The sequence below is a fragment of the Oncorhynchus nerka genome, linkage group LG20 (genome assembly GCF_034236695.1).
Source record: "Oncorhynchus nerka isolate Pitt River linkage group LG20, Oner_Uvic_2.0, whole genome shotgun sequence".
NCBI classification, from domain to species: domain Eukaryota; kingdom Metazoa; phylum Chordata; class Actinopteri; order Salmoniformes; family Salmonidae; genus Oncorhynchus; species Oncorhynchus nerka.
In genome coordinates, this window is record NC_088415.1 from 43,437,331 (window position 1) to 43,456,488 (window position 19,158).

Consider the following 19,158-nt stretch of genomic DNA (forward strand, 5'->3'; position numbering starts at 1 on the left):
TTAAGCTGATCCACTCCTTAAATAAAAACATTTCAACACATTGTGGAGTCCATGCCCTGACGAATTGAGGCTGTTCTCAGGGAAAAAGCAGGGGGGGGTGCAACTCAATATTAGGAGGGTGTTCCTAGTGTTTGGTATACTCAGTGTATATGCCAAAGTGACTTACAGTCATGCGTGCATATATTTTACATACATGTGGACCCAGGAATTGAAACCACTATCCTGGCGTTGCAAGCACCATGCTCTACCAACTGAGCTACAGAGGACCACTTGTCTAGTGCACTTTAGAGCAAGATGTTAATCTGCCTGTGAACAACAATCTTCTCCTTCAAGAGGCAGTGTGACTTTGGTGGGAGTGCTGATCTAGTATCTGTTATTCATTATGATAACAGGCAAAACTAATTCTAGATCAGCAGTCCTACCCTGGTATGTTTTTTTGAATATGGGCCCAAGTGCCTTTGCTGGGAGGGAGGTGAATAGAAGTATGCTTATCATTGAACTGTGGAAACTCCAGATGGCAGTTGGTCAAGTTGTAGAGTTGTTTTAATCCCTGTCTTAATCCTCTTGGTGTTGATTTTATATCTGTTTTGTGTGTTTCTTTGTCTAAAAAAAGGAAATCAATCCAAAATTCGAGAAAGAGTCGAACGATTATATTGTTTAGAAGACATACAAATACTGTTACATGCAACAGGATTGTTGCCTATATTTGATGATCATGATGAAGTCATTGAGGCAGGGGTAGTTAAATTGAATCAGCTAGGCAATAAGGGCATCTATGATGATGATACACAAAACCAACTATTAACAAATGTCTCACTCAATTCAATGGAAAATATTAAGGATAGCTGAGTAGTTCTTGAGAAAACCTCAAATGCATTTCCTTGATTCCTCACATCCTTTCTTCCATCGGATGAGTTCAGAGGTTGACAGAGTTGATAAAAGCTGCTGTTGAGAAGAGCCTGCAGTTATGTTTTAGTTTAGCTTCAGACTCTGTTACATTGTACTTGAACCCTACTTACAGATGTAGGATCTTAATTTAGTCACTCTTTTGTTGCTGAGAATTTTCCTGCATAGCAGGAAATGCAAACTTGTAGTGTATTCAAGGTTTAAAAAGGCTTCTAAAGTTAGTAATTTCCACTTTAAAATATGAAAAAATGTATCAACCCCTACAAAAAAATGTCCATTATTTATAATGCACATAATAATTCACAATTCCTGTTGCTTTAGGATTATTATCCTGCTGTAACAAACTGGCTCAAATTAAGATCCTACAGCTGTACATAAGGACTAAATAAGACTGTCATAGCCATGACATGACAGATGTCGTAAACAGTTGTGACAGTTTATGACAACTCTTTTAATAGTTCAAAGGAAAATAAATCTGAGTGAAGGTGGGTTGGTTTATATAGCCATGGGATTTACAGGAAATACATTTATTGTGGAACTATGAATAATTATAACTTGTGAAGCATTCTGATTATAGTGCACACCCGCTTCATTTGCTCACAACAAATTTAAAAAAGAAGAGAGAATGCTTCCGAATACGTGTTTGAGCAAAATATCAAGATACCTTTTCATAGTTGAGAATAAGACAGAATATATAATGGAGTATGGCATTCCCTTAGAGATAACAAAAGCGCTACTGGTCATTTAAAGGTAACGTAGTAAAAATGACAGAGAAATAACAAAGAATTGAATAGAAAGATGTTGTTTTGTATAATACATATACTATCATAATATAGCAACCTATATTTGTGTCTGCTCATCTGAAACAACTATATTTAATCTCATCACCCAACAATCAATGATTTAATATCACTCTACTATGTGACTATGTAGGTTATGTCATGGAATACTGTATAAGATGCCATGTAAAATCAACCATCTCTCTGTGTTACAGACATTAAAACTAGGTAAAACAAAGTTATTTACAATGAAAAGGAAACTTAAAAATGGAAAGATATTTTCATTTTAAGCATTAGAGATCCAAACAGAATGACAATTCTTTTTTTTTTTTGGGGGGGGGGGGGGGTCTGAAAGTGTGGAAGTCCCCTTGTAATCTACTAGGATATGAGGAATGTATAATTTGTACATACAAGCAAACAATGATAAATCATCAAACTACTACATAGTGAACTATCATCATACTATCATAGTAACTAACTATCATCATCAGCTAATGATGATGCCCGGTGTATTAAAGAAACACTTCACCTATTTCTAACCTCATATTCATTATATCCAGCCCCATAAGTGTCTACATATGTGCAAATGGTGTGTTTCTGAAATAGTCCTTTAAATGGAAACTACATTTACTGTATAGAAATGATGTGTATAAGTACTGTATGAACACCCAACATGTACTTAATATGGCTGTGATCTGGTTTATTCCATTGTGTTAGAAAGCCTAGAAGTTTGTTCTCAGTCTCATACTGTAAGTAGCCTGGTTCCATATATGTTTGTGCTGGTATATTGCTCACTCATTTGGTCGTTGTCTTGGTTATACTATAGTATTTATGTTGTCTGCATAATGTGGTAATCTTCCCTTAGTGTAGTTCCATCAGTCTCATATCCTTTATCCCAAAGTAGACAGAATCGTGACAGACGAAACAGACCGATGCACATGCGAGATCTGGTTCTGGGTGCCAAAATGCCAGGCCACAGCCTTTGCAAGATTTTTACTAAATAGATGATCCAATGGCTTTTAACACACTTCTATATCAGAAACTAGGGCAGTCGTTCCCAGATCTGGTGGTCCTCAGCAAAGGAAGAAGTTGAGAATGGGAACCACTGAACTAGGAGAAAGGAGTGATAGGTAGAATGTCTATGTCTTTCAGAACATCTCATCTCTCTCAACACTCTTGAGTCGATATTCACGTCATAAGAAGAATAGAATACAAACATTGTTTCCCATTCCCCTTCATTATAAATGGGGGTCAATATACTAACATAATAGCAACCTAACTTCGTTGTAAATATTTTGTTATACATAAATAACAAAACATGCCGAAAAGCTGCTGTGTTGTTCAATGTACATGTAACCAGGTAAAAAAAACATCCCAACCTATGGTTTGCAATGCTCCCACGTAGGGAAATAAGAGCCTGCGAGAAGAGCCCTGTGGCATCAGGATTTTTGGCGTGTGAGAGTGGGAAATGTGGGCACCCGGTGTCCATGTAGGCTACACATAGCTATGTGTATGGAAAACATTACATCACAGGTAAGACATTGAACTTATTTAGTATAATCTGTTTGTAACTCTACACACTACTTGAAGCTTAATGTTCCAGTCGGTAGCTAGCTATCACTCACTCCCTCATGTGGCTGCCAGCACCGTCATGAAAAGGGGCATGAGAGAAGCTCTACAATATTATGTTTTTCTAAGTATTGAGCACGCTCGGGAGCAGTCAATGTTGAAAAGTAATCTTTAAACATGTTTTACTTGTCTTAAATGTTGTTTTGTAATTGACTAAAACAAGCAGACAACAAGAAAATTGTTTTTGAAAAAGGTTGAGGTGTTGCTGTGAACCAATGGGGTAACCTAGGTAACTCCAGGTCATTTTCCCCACAGGCGGGCAGGGGGCCACAATGTTCTAATACCGACTGGGAGTATAGATGAAGTAAATAGGTCAATCAAACTCAACTAAAACAATGGAATTGCTATGAAAACACTTGGGGGGGAAGATCCCGATTCTCCTCATTGCCCCCCAGCAAAATTAGCTTACATTTAGGCTAATGTTTATAAGCGTATTTCACACTATGTTGAGGTAAAAATCGGAGTATAATGCTTGTGTAGATGTCAACTGCATCACATGTTCATGTCATCATTACCAATCAACTGAATTACAGTTAAAAAATTACTACCACCGATTTCTGTATGCTAGCTATGCTAACCATCTTATACAAACGAGAGTTAGCATTTAGCAGTCAATTCTAAACCTGAAAAGGGACAACTTCTACATGCTATGCAGCGAAAATCCTTGCTGTCAGAGTGCAGTATAACTGCAGTATGCAAAAAACACCGTTTTTTTTACTGCTGTAATTTTGCAGTGTAATTGCAGTTAGAGTGCAGTATAATTGCAGTTATTCTACAATTATGCTTCTAAAATACCACAGTCGACTGCAGTTCATGCACTTTTACTGCAGTTTCAAAACTGCAATCTTTTTTGTAAGAGAACAGCCAAATACATCCAAAACGGACTTAAGTAAGCACATTATGGGCCTGTTACAATACATAAATCAAGACTGATTTGACGAATATCCACTTGTTAGATCAGAGTGATGAGAAACTGTCTCCACTGGGCTCCTCCTCCTCTTACATTCCCCCCTCGTCCTCTTCCTCCACTTCTTCCTACTCCGAGAGAGTGTTCAGAATCTCGTCTAGCTCCATCTCAGAAGTCGGGCCCTGGGACCTGAAAACACAAACACACAGTATATGGAGGGGTCTGAAGTGCTGTCCCAGTGAGGGGTCAAATACAGTGCATTAACATACCCCTCAAATACATACCCCTTAATTTATTATACAACTTGTTGTTACAGCTAGAATTCAAAATCCATTAAATTCCTTTTTTCACCCATCTACACACAATATATACCCCTTAATGACAAAGTGATTTAAAAAATAAAATAAAAAATTGAAATGTTTGCAATTTTATTGTAAATTAAATATAGAAATATCTCATTTAGATAAGTATTCACACCCCTGAGTCAATACATGTTAGAATCACCTTTGGCAGCGATTACAGCTGCCAGTCTTTCTGGATAATTCGTTAAGAGCTTTGCATACCTGGATTGTACAATTTTTGCACATTTTAAAAATTATTCAAGCTCTGTCAAGTTGGTTATTGATCACTGCTACACAAGTCTTACCATAGATTTTCAAGTCAATTTAAGTCAAAACTGCAACTAGGCCACTCATGAACATTCAATATCATCTTGGTAAGCAACTCCAGTGTATATTTGGCCTTCTGTTTTATGTTATTTTCCTGCTGAAATGTTATTGTCCTGCTGTCTCCCAGTGTCTGTTGGAAAGCAGACTGAGACAGGTTTTCCTCTAGGATTTAGCCTATTCCATTTCTTTATATCCTGAAAAACTCCCTAGTCCTTGCCGATGACAAGCATACCCATACCATGATGTAGCCACCACCATACTTGAAAATATGAAGTGGTACTCAGTGATGTGTTTTGTTGGATTTGCCCCAAATATAACACTTTGTATTAAAAAAAAGAAATGAATTGCTTTGCTATATTTTTTTATTCTGTCCAGGCTTCCTTCTTTTCACTCTGTCATTTATGCTAGTATTCTGGAGTAAATACAATGTTGTTGATCCATCCTCAGTTATCTCCTATCACAGCCATTAAACTCTAACTGTTTGAAAATCACCATTGTCCTCATGGTGAAATGCCTGAGCGGTTTCCTTCCTCTCCGGCAACTGAGTTAGGAAGGGCGCCTATATCTTTGTAGTAACTGGGTGTATTGATACACCATCTAAAGTGTAATTAATAACTGCATCATCCTCAAAGGGATATTCAATGTCTGTTTCCCCCCATCTACAAATAGGAGCCCTTCTTTTGCAAACCATTGAAAAACCTCCCTAGTCCTTGTGGTTGAATCTGTGCTTGAAATTCACTGCTCGACTGAGTGACCTTACAGATAATTGTATGTGTGGGGTACAGAGATGGGGTAGTCATTTAAAAATCATGTTCAACACTATTATTGCATACAGAGTGAGTCCATGCAAGTTATTATGTGACTTGTTAAGCACATTTTACTCCTGAACCTATTTAGACTTGCCAAAACAAAAGTGTTGAATACTTATTGACTCAAGACAGCTTTTCATTTTTTATTAATTTCTAAAAACATAATTCCACTTTGACATTATGGGATATTGTGTGTAGTAGATCAGTGACACATCTCAATTTAATCCATTGTAAATTCAGGATGTAACACAACAGAATGTGGACAATGTCAACGGGTGTGAATAGTTTTTGAAAGCACTCTATAGCCCCTCTTCGAGTGTGGTGTCACTCACATGTCCGGGCCAGGAAAGAGTCCATTGGGAATGGAGAGGGGGTCAGGATACATCCCCCCCTGTAGGGGTACTGGGGCCAGCTGGAAGGGGGTTTGGAACTGGTTGTTCCTGATGAGAACATACAAAAGACTTCGATTTTTATTTGTAGCTATATTCAATTATGTAACTGTTATTTAACCAGATGAGTCAAGTTAGCCTGTTTTTGATCTTGCCAACTCCAGTGACAACGAGTTGGCATGATAGCAGCAAACAGACTGGCACTCAGGCTAGAGTCCTGTCACTGGTCAATACACAGTAGCTCACAATTGCATGAGACATGAAACTGATGGAGTCTGTCTGGGATTTAAAGCAACTGTCCAGTGTTTCCAGATTCCTATGAATTAATTATATGAGGGGAATCGTTTTCCTTACAAATGTTTTAAATTAAGTATGTAAAAAAGCAACTTTTCTGTATTGGAATGGTGTGGGTGTATACCAGTCATAAAAATATTGCAAACGCATGCATAAACACACAAATTTACTCAGAATATCCTGTTGTTCTCAAGGCATAAAAAAAACAGATTTTTGTTTGGAATATTGTTTGATCAAAGAAAGGCTAGTTCTAAGACTCTGTGGGCTACATTGCTTCATTTCTTGTTACAAAAGGAATAAGCTACTATCATTTATTATTGTGACAACCAACCCCATACTGTGTGACATCCAACCCCGTGATGGGGCTGTTTGTCACAATTGAACCGCGTGTGTTTTCTGACTAACGACTCCATGTTGGAATAAGAGACGTTAACGGTGAAATGAGTCTTAATATATACTGGTGCTGAGAAATACGCATCAGATTAAAAAGTGTGACAACCAAATACCCTACACCCTACTGTTGTACTTGCCTGTCTTGCAGGAACACCTATACTTCTCTTTTCTTACTAGCACTGACTTTGCTGATAGCTGCTTTGTTGAGGAAAATGTTTACTATGACATGTGGTTGTCTTACCTACAGTGTCGTGAAAAAGTATTTGCCCCCTTTTTAATTTGTTACTGAATGTTATCAGATCTTCAATCAAAACCTAATATTAGATAAAGGGAACCTGTGTGAACAAATAACACAACAATTACATAATTATTTCATTTATCGCATGAACAAACGTATGGAACACCCAATGCCCATGTGTGAAAAAGTAATTGCCCCTCAGTAGCTGGTTGTGCCATCCAAACACTTCCTGTAGTTCTTGATCAGACTCTCATGTTGCTGTAGAGGAAATGGAGAACTGCTGTGACTAAGCAACATTTGTGAGTTTTCAAGCATGAACTGCTCGTTTCAAATCCTGCCACAACATCTAATTTGGGATTAGGTCTGGACTTTGACTAGGCAAGTTGTCCAGGTCCTGAGGCAGCAAAGCATCCACAAAACATGGTATGAGGTTCTTACTGTGGAATGCAGTGTTTGGTTTTTGCCAGGCATAATGGGACCCATGTCGTCAAAACTTTTGAATCCTCTGTCCCATAGAACATTCTTCCAAGAGTCTTGATGATCATCCAGGTGCTTTCAGGTGATATTTGGCAAACTTCGGTCAACTTTTTGGACGACATGGGTCCCATTATGTCTGCCGAAAACCAAACACTGCATTCCACAGTAAGAACATTTAACCAACAGTCAAGCATGGTGGTGGTAGTACAATGGTGATGGTGATGCTTTGCTGCCTCAGGACCTGGACGACTTGCCTTAATAGAAGGAACCATGAATTCTGCTCTTTTTTAAAGAATTCTACAGGAGAATGTCACCCATCTGTGAGCTGAAGCGCAGCTGGGTCATGCAGCAAGACAATGATCCAAAACACATAATCAAGTCTACATGAAAATGACTAAAAAGCAGCACATTTGAAGTTTTGGAATGGCCTACTCAAAGTCCAAACCTAATCCCAATTGAAATGTTCTGTCAGAACATGAAATGAGCAGTTCTCGCTTGAAAACCCACAAATGTCACTGAGTTAAAGCAGTTCTGCATGCAAGAGTGGGTCACAATTCCTCCACAGCGACTGATCAACAACTACAGGAAGTATTTGGTTGCAGTCATTGCAGCTGAAGGTGGCACAATCAGTTATTGAGTGTAAAGGGGCAATTACTTTTTTACACAGGGGAATTGTGTGTTTCATAACTTTGTTAAATAAATAAATAAAACAAGTAGACTTTTTTTGCTATTTGTAAACTCAGATTCCCTTTATCTAATATTAGGTTTTGATTGAAGATCCGATAACATTCAGTATCAAAAATATGCAACAATAGAGAAAATCAGAAAGGGTGCAAATAGTTTTTCACGGCACTGTAGCTACCGTAATATGAATGCACTAACTGTAAGTCGCTCTGGGCAAGAGTGTCTAGTAAATGTGTCTTCCCGGCACGGTAGAGTTTCTCACATTGACTAACAAGGTACTTACGGAGAGAGAGAGTAGAATGGTGATGCACAGGCTCCATTCCCCTGGTCCCTAAGAGAGAATGATGAAGACCTTGTGAAGTCTGTTTGTGTGTGTGTGTGTGTGCACACGCACATGTGAGTGAGTGATTCAGACTCACATGGAATAGAAAGAGGAATTGTTGTCCTGTGGGGTCTCACTGCGCTGAGGAGAGTCACAGTGGGCTTCCCTGCAAACACATACACACACACACACACCAATAAGTCACAACACATAGTTTGCGTTCAACAACATCATGTTAGCTAACAAGGTTGTTAGGTAACAAGGTTGTGTCCCAAATGCCACCATATTCCCTGGTCAAAATAATGCACTATATAGGGGATAGGGTTCCATTTGGGACAGAACCTTGGTTAGTTACATAGCTTCTGTGTAACTTACACTCCTACTTTGGTCTGGATGGAGACTACGAGGTATCCCGAGGTGGTATCCCGAGGTAACGGGTTATCTGGTCAAATGAGGCAGGGAAGAAGATTGGAATTCCCATTAAAACTGATATAAACAATATTATTGTCATAATATTAATCTAATTCAAAGCTTCTTCTCACAAATAACATTCTATTGCTCTCTGTGTGTCTCTGTCTCTCTCGTTCTCGCTGTCTGTCTATCTGCCTCTCGCTCGCTGTCGCACCCCCCCCCCCCCCCCCACACACACTTTCTGGTTGGTCATAAATAGGACTTGCCTGTGTAGTATTTTCTGAACACGTCATTCTTCGGCAGATCTGGATAAACGTGTGTGATGAAGTCGATGTCTTGAATACGGTCACCAAGGGAACGGATCTCCAAGTCTCTCTTGGTGGACGGTTGAATATTCTGGATCTTCTGGCCCCCGTCTGGAAAGAGGGATGGAGGTTGGAAAGGAGAGAGAAAGAAAGGCCAGTTTAATAGGAATGTATCTCAGAATTTCTGGATTCCAGTGTTCTATTCCAGAGGTAAGCAGTCAGAACAGAATGGAAAAACAGAGCATGAGAAACTCCAGTAGAGACTGTAAACCAAGTCGTACAGTGGACAGACAGACGGACAAGACTAAACCCTTACTCTCTGATGGAGCCACGTATGCAATGGTGATGCCTCCTATCTCAGAGTCGCTGAAGCGCAGTAAGAAGGTCCCGTTGGGCCGGTCCTTCAGAATCAGGTGGAGGTGCTGCTTACCGATGAAACCAAATATCAACCTAGAGGAAGGAAAACACCAGGACACACAGTTATCTATGTGTGTGTGAGTCATATTCATTTTCTTTCAAATACTTTAACTGTGCTCGATTGAACCAATGGAATAGTCCCAAAGATGAAAACCCTGTCCATCTGACACTCAAAACACTATTTGAAACCAGGTCTTCTCTGTGTCTCTCACTGGTAGACAGTCTTATTTATTAGGACACACTGTAGCAAAAACATTTTCAAAGACAAATTAAAACAAGCGTTTCTTATTGGATAAGTTCAGGTAGTCCTTTCCTGTTTCAGTCTGTTTTCTTCCGTTTGGTGCTTAATGAACAAGCCTATCTCTGTCTCTGACTGGCAGACATGACTCACCCGTCACTCCAGTAGCTCTTCAGGTGCTTCTTGGTAAGCTCTATCACACCATCAAACCACTGCCAGAAGGTGAAAGGTCGTCCAGGGAGCACCTCCTGACCAACGAAATTACACTGTTTAATCCCTCTGCTGGTTACATTTCACTCTGTTCTGTCCACAATATTACTAGCAATCATGTGGCACATGGAGTTACCCTAGAGGTGGACCCACTGGGCACACCATGTAATTTCAGCGTAGAAATGCGGGTAATATTTGGTTGAGACGTTGATCAATGAGATTTCAACCTTTATTCACCCACTCAGCCAGAAGTTTGTTGAATTCCCAATGTGTTATCCCTATGCTTCAACCCATCTAAAAGCACAATTGTAACGATGTGCGCTGAGAGTCGGGAAGCAAGTTCAGAGAGTGAGTGTTTTAATAAATAAACACAACATAATACAAAAATAAGAAACACGAACAACGCACAGAACTGACACAGGAACAGAAACAATGATGCCTGGGGAAGGAACCAAAGGGAGTGACATATAAGTGATGGAGTGATGGAGTCCAGGTGAGTCTGATGACACGCAGGTGCGCGCCATAACAAGCTGCCTGGTGACCTCGAGGCCGGAGAGGGAGCCCACGTGACAACAATGTTCCAATGGAAAAACTATGTGTGACTTTTGGTTTAAACTTCACATCTAAATGTGTTATTACTGCACTTTCAACCATTTAAAAGCAGAACAAAGTTCAAATGGGGATACTATAGATATTTTGTATTTATACAACTTAATGTCTTATCACTGTGCTTCATCTAATAGCACAACCAAATGACCAGGGCCTGGTTTCCCAAAAGCATCTTAAGGCTAAGTTCACCGTTAGAACCTTCGTAGGAGCATTGTTAAATCTCTGAGCTGTTTCCAAAAACCATCGTTACTAAAGTTGCACTTGAAAATGCACTTTGGCGACGGTCTCAGACCACATAGAACAACTAAGTCCGTCGGCAGATGCATCATTTTACTCATAGAAGATCGCTTCTAAACATACATTCAATATGTTTATCTGTCTCTCTGTGACCGCTGATAACTTCACCACAAAGTTGACTACAAATACAAAGTTGCCAATGTCTGTGCAATTGTTACAAACAAGCAAAGGATTCAAATGAAAACTGAGATGATTCCATTAACAGATAACTGACTCCAGTGCTTCCTACAGTTGTGTCAAGTTGGCTGGATATCCTTTGGGTGGTGGACCATTCTTGATATACACGGGAAACTGTTGCGCCTGGCACCTACTACCATACCCCGTTCAAAGGCACTTAAATATGTTGTCTTGCCCATTCACCCTCTGAATGGTACTCATACACAATCCATGTCTCAATTGTCTCAAGGCTTAAAAAACCCTTCTTTAACCTGTCTCCTCCCCTTCATCTACACTGATTAAAGGGGATTTAACAAGTGACATCAATAAGGGATCATAGCTTCCACCTGTCATGGAAAGAGCAGGTGTACTTAATAATTTGTACACTCAGTGTACAGTAGGCCTATAGGCCAGATAGGTGTTTACGTTTCAAAGATATTACAATCAATTTCATGTTCATTCAATTGAATTTTATTGAATTTTATTTATTTATTGAATTTTATTTAGCTATTTGGGTAGTCTGTAATTTTTGCCTCAATATATTTCATGATGTGTAGCCTAACGTGCTCGATGATGTGCCAAATCTTGATTGAGTGCATTATTATAGGGTAAGCATTAGAATAAGACGCCATAGGTGATAATATCTCTCTAGGACCTGATCTGTCGTCAGTATTGTGGAATAACTCTAATGTTAAGGTAAGATTTGAATGGAGAAAACCGATCGAAGGGCAGCACTGCCTTTCTTTTGATCCGATCAGTATCGAAACATGCCTCAACGACGCATTTAGCGAGAGTTTTCTCTGCGTGGTGTTTTAGGAAACGCATGGTACATCTTCGGCCGTTGCAGGGAAGAGGCATCCTTAAAATACTCATGACCCTAAATTCCATTGCTATCGGGAAACCGGGCCCTGGATTGTAGTTGAGATTACATTAAAAGTACATGATCAATGTTGTTCAAGATTCTGTACAGATTATAATAGCAATTGTGAAGATCTCTATAGACCTGCAACCTTTGCGTGCTATCTTGAACATGCACGCTTGCTATGATTACATAAGAAGACATTTATTAACAGAAACCTCAAAATGTGGCCATAGATGTGTTACTCATTTTAAGGTTGATTGAATAAATACTGTTACATTCGTTTGTAAGACAGCCTTAACGTTAGGCTATTTACTGTCTTAGGAAAGTCATATTGAATTGTGTTTGGTTGACAATGCAACCAAATATCAACATTTAAAGGATATGTACTGTATCTAAGGCTTGGATAGTTTCATCTGAACCACTGGCTTAATCATATTCTTTCCCTTTGGTTTTTGGTCATGAATCCAACATATTAATTATTAATTTGTAGACAAACTGGAATTAAAACCAGAGTCAGTGGGCCAAAACCAAGTCAGTGGCCCAGATAGAACTAGCCTAGCAGAAGATACATCTCATTCAAATGTTGATATTTGGTTGCATTGACAACCAAAACACAATTCAAGATCCAGTTTGTCTACAAATTAGTAATTTATATGTTGGAATCAGGTCTCCATCCTAACCAAAAATCAAAGTTAAATAGGACTAAATCAAATCAAACTTTAAATACACTTTTAAATAAAGTTTGACTTAGTTAGATGTTTGGTTGAGATGTGAATCCAACATATTAATTATTAACTATATATATTGTCTATTTTTAGTTGAACCCTGGGTTGAATTGAAACACTAGCTGTTTCAAACGCTATATAGGCCTCATAAAGGCCTCATAAAGGCCTGATATATGACTCATAAAGTATGGTTACATTTCATTTGCTCTGTTAAATCTACCCTTTGGAATGACTTCAATAGCAACAGTGAATCTATTTAGTTATTAAGAGATCTCTCATGAGTCATTCTCACTAAAGCACGTTGCTAATAGTTAGTGACAAAAATCAAAGCTGGGCTTGGTTAAAACACGGGATGAGAGACCAAATGGATCGCTGTAGATAGATCCAACTCTCCAGTAGGAGGTGCCGCCCAGTCTATTGTTTTTATTTCTGATAGTGGATATAAGATTGAATATCTGACGTTGTTTCAAAGTTACAAATTCAACATAGACAAACTTTGTATAAAATATGTTGAAAATTGGTTACCATGATGACATAAAATGTGGTTGAAATTTCACCATATATGTATAATATATATGTATTTAAATCCAATGTTTTGTCCATGTAGATTCCACGTCACAATACGCTGACAAAATACATTGAAACAACATTGATTCAACCAGTTTGTACCCAGTGGGTAAAGACTGGTGTGTGTTCATGTGTGTGTTCATGTGTGTGTGTGTGTGTGTGTGTGTGTGTGTGTGTGTGTGTTTCGTGTGTGTACCTTGTTGAACTGTGCCCAGGATACTAGCATGTTGCTGTAGTCTCCAGCGATGTCTGGCTTGTCGAAGATCTTTTGGGCCAGGAAGTGTTGGTTGTAGTTGTCTAGGCAACGCTGCGTTCCGACCTCTGACATGAACTTACTGTTCAGGGTCCTGCACATCTGCTTCCAGGGAACGCGTTCCGGAACCAAAAACGGAATCCTTTCCTGATGACGTCATAAGATTAGAGGTCAAAGGTTGATGTTGTGAGTGAAGTGAGCAGACATACTGTTTAGTCTTTGTTGATAGTGGGTGTGATATGAGAGGGAAGAGAGTTGAGAGAGCGAGAGTGAGAGAGCAAGAGAACGAGAGCGAGAGATGGCCAAAGGCAGCAGGCACTCACTGGTTCAGAAAAGGCACAGTCCCAGATGATGGTTGCTAGGGCATTGTTATCCTGACTACCGTGAACGATCACCACCACCGGCACAGAGATCACCTACAAGCACACAGGAGAGCAACACCATGTCAGTACAGCCATACTAATAACTGATCATCAAGACAAATCCTTTCCATTGAGGATCTAAACTATGCTTGTACAGTGTGTACTGTATATTTGGCAGTTCAAATTAATAACACTTCAGCCTGGGTGCCAGTCTATTTCTGCTCTCTTGTCAACTGCTTATGGAATTGTCATGCCAATGACAGCAATGGAGTTGGCATGAGCATAAACTGATCTGGGACCAGGTTAATAACACAAGTCACCCTAAGAGAATTTAGAGATGTGGCACAATCTGTCTGCATGTCTTAGGCCTGCTGTGCTATAATACTGCTATTACCAAGACGTTAAGAGATAAAAGATGTATTGCCAAGTCACCCAAAAGTGATGTCTAATCGTACATGTCAAACCTCAATTGACATTACACAGGCCAAAGGGCGAGACCAGAAAAAGAGTGTAGAAAGAGACCAGTACTTTGCTGCCATACCACACATTGGTGTCATTCGAGCTTTGACACCTCTATGTTTGATCTGGCTGTACAAGTGTTATTGAATCTTGAATTGAATAGAATATCAACATTACAGAGGTCAAAGGGAGAAATGGTTTAGAGCAGAAAAGGAGGGGAGAAGGACACCTGACCTGTATTCTGTAGGGAATGTCACAGCCAGTGATGCTGATCTCTGTGGTGAAGAAGAGAGCAAACTTCTCCTCTGTAACAGACTCTGACCCCTTTCTGTCTGCTCGCTTGATCTTCTTTATAGACTGGAGGAAATGACAGAATAAGATATCACTTGATGAAGACTAACTAATTTTTCATTTTGACATAATTATAAGAATTTCACTTTCTCTTACATATCCTTAAGACATATAGAATAAAAATGTAAAAAAGCTTCGAATCTGGTTGATTAAAAAATCAAGCAAATATGACATTACAGGAAGCTACACAAGAAGTTTGAAGTTGCATGGTAAAAGCAAGGCTGCAGTACATACCATATTCCTGAAGGTGGCACATGTACTCTTGCCGGAAGTGTTGTGTTCCAAAATGGCTGTGTTATTGATCAACTCTCCAACATTCTCACTGGAATAAACAGAGCAAAAACACTTATTTAGACTCGAATATAACTTCTTAAAGGCCTACAGAAATATAGTGAGGTGATATCAGTGTCTATTGTAAATTATGACTAATTGGCCTACTATGCGCTCGTCACAACTATTGACAGCCACCAAGGAAGTTGCTCACAGAAATGTAGATGGATTGAAATGTACAGAATGGTACCTGGAGAAAAATGGGGAAGGGTCATGCTTTTTACATTTCAGTCAAGGGAAGGGTTTAGTATACATATATATATATATTTGAATTAGTTCAGGGGAGGGACATGTACATTTGTAATTGCTGAAAGTTCAATATTTTTCAGTGTTTTGGAATTAGTGGCTTATTATGCTATACAGTGCATTCGGAAAGTATTCAGACCCCTTTACTTTTTCCACATTTCGTTACGTTACAGCCTAAAATGGATTCAACTGTTACACCCCCCCCCCATCAATCTACACACAATACCCCATAATGACAAAGCTAAAAAAAAAGATTTGGAATCTTTTCACACATATACACATATATATATATAAAAAACAGATATCACATTTACATAAGTATTCAGAACCCATTGGGAAGAGATTTTCGATGTACCAATTCCATGGCACATGGTGTATGAATTGACACGCAAAACGACGCCGGATTCAAAACTTAAACTTAAATTACTATACAAAATTCTTGCAACCAATAGAATGTTATATATTTGGTGGATACAATATTCCCAGCTCTGTAGATTTTGCTGCGAGGAGGCAGAGTCATTAAATCATTTATTTTGGTACTGTCCATATGTAGCTCGTTTTTGGTCACGGCTCCAAGAATGGCTGAAGAATTGCAACATTTACCCAGAGCTAACGCTGCAGATAGCAATAGTGGGTGATTTGATAAATCATAGCCAATCGATCAATAATATAATAGTTCTTTTAGCAAACATTTTTCTTTAATTTACAATCTGTAGAAACTACGAGAATAGAAAGGTTCAGTACTTTTGTGAAACAGCACAGCACAGTTGAAAAATATATGTCAAATAGAAATCCAATATGGATACTGTTAAGTGATAGATGGGAGGGGTTGAATTGAGCTGAAGGGTGGGACTAATAAAAACAAGATAACAAATGTAAAACATACAGGGACTGTAAAATGTATATAGGTTCAGAACTTTTGTGAAATAGCACAGTTACAAATATATGGCAAATAGAAATCAAACTGGATGGACATCAGAAATAGAGGAAGGCCTGGACTAAAAACAAACAAAACATATCTATTGTAAAATTGATTGTGTCTGTAAAATGTATATAGTACGTATTAACTGGAAGTAGAAGCCTAAGTGTTATTGTTCATTAGTTTACTCCAATTGGGGGAGGGGTGGTAAGGTTTGTGGGGAATAATAAAGGCAAATATATTCTAAAAAGATATGTATATACAGTTGAAGTCGAAAGCTTACATACACTTAGGTTAGAGTCATTAAAACTTGTTTTTCAACCACTCCACACATTTCCTGTTAACAAACCATAGTTACGGCGGTTAGTCGGTTAGGACATCTAATTTGTGCATGACACTAGTCATTTTCCCAGCAATTGTTCACATACAGATTATTTCACTTATAGTTTGCTGTATCACAATTCCAGTGGGTCGGAAGTTTACATACACTAAGTAGACTGTGCCTTTAAACTGCTTGGAAAATTCCAGAAAATTATGTCATGGCTTTAGAAGCTTCTGATAGGCTAATTGACATAATTTGAGTCAATTGGAGGTGTACCTGTGGATGTATTTCAAGGTCTACCTTCAAACTCAGTGCCTCTTTGCCTGACATCATGGGAAAATCTAAAGAAATCAGCCAAGATCTCAGAAAATAATTGTAGACCTCCACAAGTCTGGTTCATCCTTCGGAGCAATTTCCAAATGCCTGAAGGTACCACGTTCATCTGTACAAACAATAGCATGCAAGTATAAACCACTGAGGAAGGAGACACGTTCTGTCTCCTAGAGATGAACGTACTTTGGTGCGAAAAGTGCAAATCAATTCCAGAACAACGGCAAAGGACCTTGTGAAGATGCTGGAGGAAACAGGTTAAAAAGTATCTATATCCATAGTAAAACGAGTCCTATATCGACATAACCTGAAATACCGCTCAGCATGGAAGAAGCCACTGCTCCAAAACCGCCATAAAAAAGCTAGACTATGGTTTGCAACTGCACATGGGGACAAAGATCGTACTTTTTGAAGAAATGTCCTCTGGTCTACTGAAACAAAAATAGAACTGTTTTGCCATAAATAACCATTGTTTTGTTTGGAGGAAAAAGGGGGAGGCTTGCAAGCCGAAGAACACCATCCCAACCGTGAAGCAGAGGGGTGGGAGCATCATGTTGTGGAGGTGACTTGCTGCAGGAGGGACTGGTGCACTTCACAAAATAGATGGCATCATGAGGAGGTAAAAATATGTGAATATATTAAAGCAACATCTCAAGACATCAGTCAGAAAGTTAAAGCTTGGTCGCAAATGGGTCTTCCAAATGGACAATGACCCCAAGCATACTTCCAAAGCTGTGGCAAAATGGCTTAAGGACAACAAAGTCAAGGTATTGGAGTGGCCACCACAAAGCCCTGACCTCAGTAAAACACAGCATTGTATGAGATCTTCAGTTTCTTGGCACTTTCTCGCATGGAATAGCCTAATTTCTCAGAACAAGAATAGACTGACGAGTTTCAGAAGAAAGTTCTTTGTTTCTGGCCATTTTGAGCCTGTAATCGAACCCACAAATGCTGATGCTCCAGATATTCAAATAGTCTAAACAAGGCCAGTTTTATTGCTTCTTTAATCAGGACAACAGTTTTCAGCTGTGCTCCGGGACAAATCTCTGAATGTCCTTGAGTGGCCCAGACATGAACATCTCTGGAGAGACCTGGAAATAGCTATACAGAGAGCAAAGCTGAAAACTGTTGTCCTGAGTAAAGAAGCAAAAGGTTTTTTTAATGATCAATTAGCCTTTTAAAATGATAAACTTGGATTAGCTAACACAACGTGCCATTGGAACACAGGGCTGATGGTTGCTGATAATGGGCCTCTGTACGCCTATGTAGACAATCCATAAAAGAATAATCCGTTTCCACCTACAATAGTCATTTACAACATTAACAATGTCTACACTGTATTTCTGATCAATTTTATGTTATTTTAATGGACAAAAAATGTGCTTGGCAAACTCAGCCTCAAGACTTCTTGGGTATGACGATTCAAGCTTGGCACACCTGTATTTGGAGAGTTTATCCAATTATTCTCTGTAGATGCTCTCAAGTTCTGTCAGGTTGGATGGGGAGCATCGCTGTATAGCCATTTCCAGGTCTCTCCAGAGATGTTCAAGTCCAGGCTCTGTCTGGGCCACTCAAGGACATTCAGAGATTTGTCCCAGGCCACTCCTGTGTTGTCTTGGCTTTGTGCTTAGTGTCATTGTCCTGTTGGAAGGTGAACTTTCGCCCCAGTCTGAGACCCTGAGCGCTCTGGAGCAATGTTTTCATTAAGGATCTCTCAATACTTTGCCCTGTTCACTTTTCCCTCGACCCTGACTAGTCTCCCAGTCCCTGCCGCTGGAACACATCCCCGCAGCATGATGCTGCCACCGCCATGCTTCACCGTAGGGATTGTGCCAGGTTTCATGCAGACTTGATGCTTGGCATTCAGGCCAAATAGTTCAATCTTGGTTTCATCAAACCAGAGAATCTTGCTTTATGCTAGAACCAAGGAAAGATGTGACTCCAATGTATATGGGGATGTCATTGTTTAGTTTCTTTGACATTCAGAAGCTGATCTACAACCTTTTATAGCTGAGGAGACAAGAAATTGACTTTGCTTGGGAAGTAAATTCTGTCACTATCAATTGATTAAGCTATTTAGAACAGTTTCTAAAACGACATATCTAAGACTCTGGTCTGTCCAAGAAGTGAGAGTAAATGGTAAACATGTTCTCTGCTATCCACTTTGTTTTAATTATTATTTTGGGTATAGGGGACGGTCACTTGTTTTCTTTTAAGCGTTCCGGGGGGGTTTAAGTAAAATATATATTTTGCTGAAGGGAGGGCCATCCATTTTCAATCCAGAGGTGTCAGAT

The 19,158-nt window shown here is 39.2% G+C and overlaps 1 protein-coding gene and 1 long non-coding RNA gene across 4 annotated transcripts in view; both read right to left on the bottom strand.

Annotated features, from left to right (window-relative positions):
* Positions 1-19,158, bottom strand: part of LOC135562986 (uncharacterized) — a 119,482-nt gene that overhangs the window by 43,131 nt on the left and 57,193 nt on the right. The gene's annotated exons all lie outside the window — the stretch shown is intronic.
* The window catches only part of stat6 (signal transducer and activator of transcription 6, interleukin-4 induced), a 56,812-nt gene continuing 38,282 nt past the window's right edge, over positions 629-19,158 (bottom strand). For all 3 annotated transcript variants that reach the window (XM_029622841.2, XM_029622839.2, XM_065005525.1), the window contains 12 exons: positions 14,952-15,039; positions 14,601-14,723; positions 13,869-13,961; positions 13,489-13,692; positions 10,020-10,114; positions 9,528-9,661; positions 9,173-9,322; positions 8,871-8,937; positions 8,593-8,661; positions 8,457-8,504; positions 6,031-6,138; positions 629-4,410 (listed from right to left, as the gene is read on the bottom strand). In XM_029622841.2, coding sequence (XP_029478701.1) covers positions 4,350-4,410; positions 6,031-6,138; positions 8,457-8,504; positions 8,593-8,661; positions 8,871-8,937; positions 9,173-9,322; positions 9,528-9,661; positions 10,020-10,114; positions 13,489-13,692; positions 13,869-13,961; positions 14,601-14,723; positions 14,952-15,039 — 1,240 coding nt within the window. In that variant the 3' untranslated portion in view covers positions 629-4,349. The remainder of the gene's footprint in view (positions 4,411-6,030; positions 6,139-8,456; positions 8,505-8,592; positions 8,662-8,870; positions 8,938-9,172; positions 9,323-9,527; positions 9,662-10,019; positions 10,115-13,488; positions 13,693-13,868; positions 13,962-14,600; positions 14,724-14,951; positions 15,040-19,158) is intronic.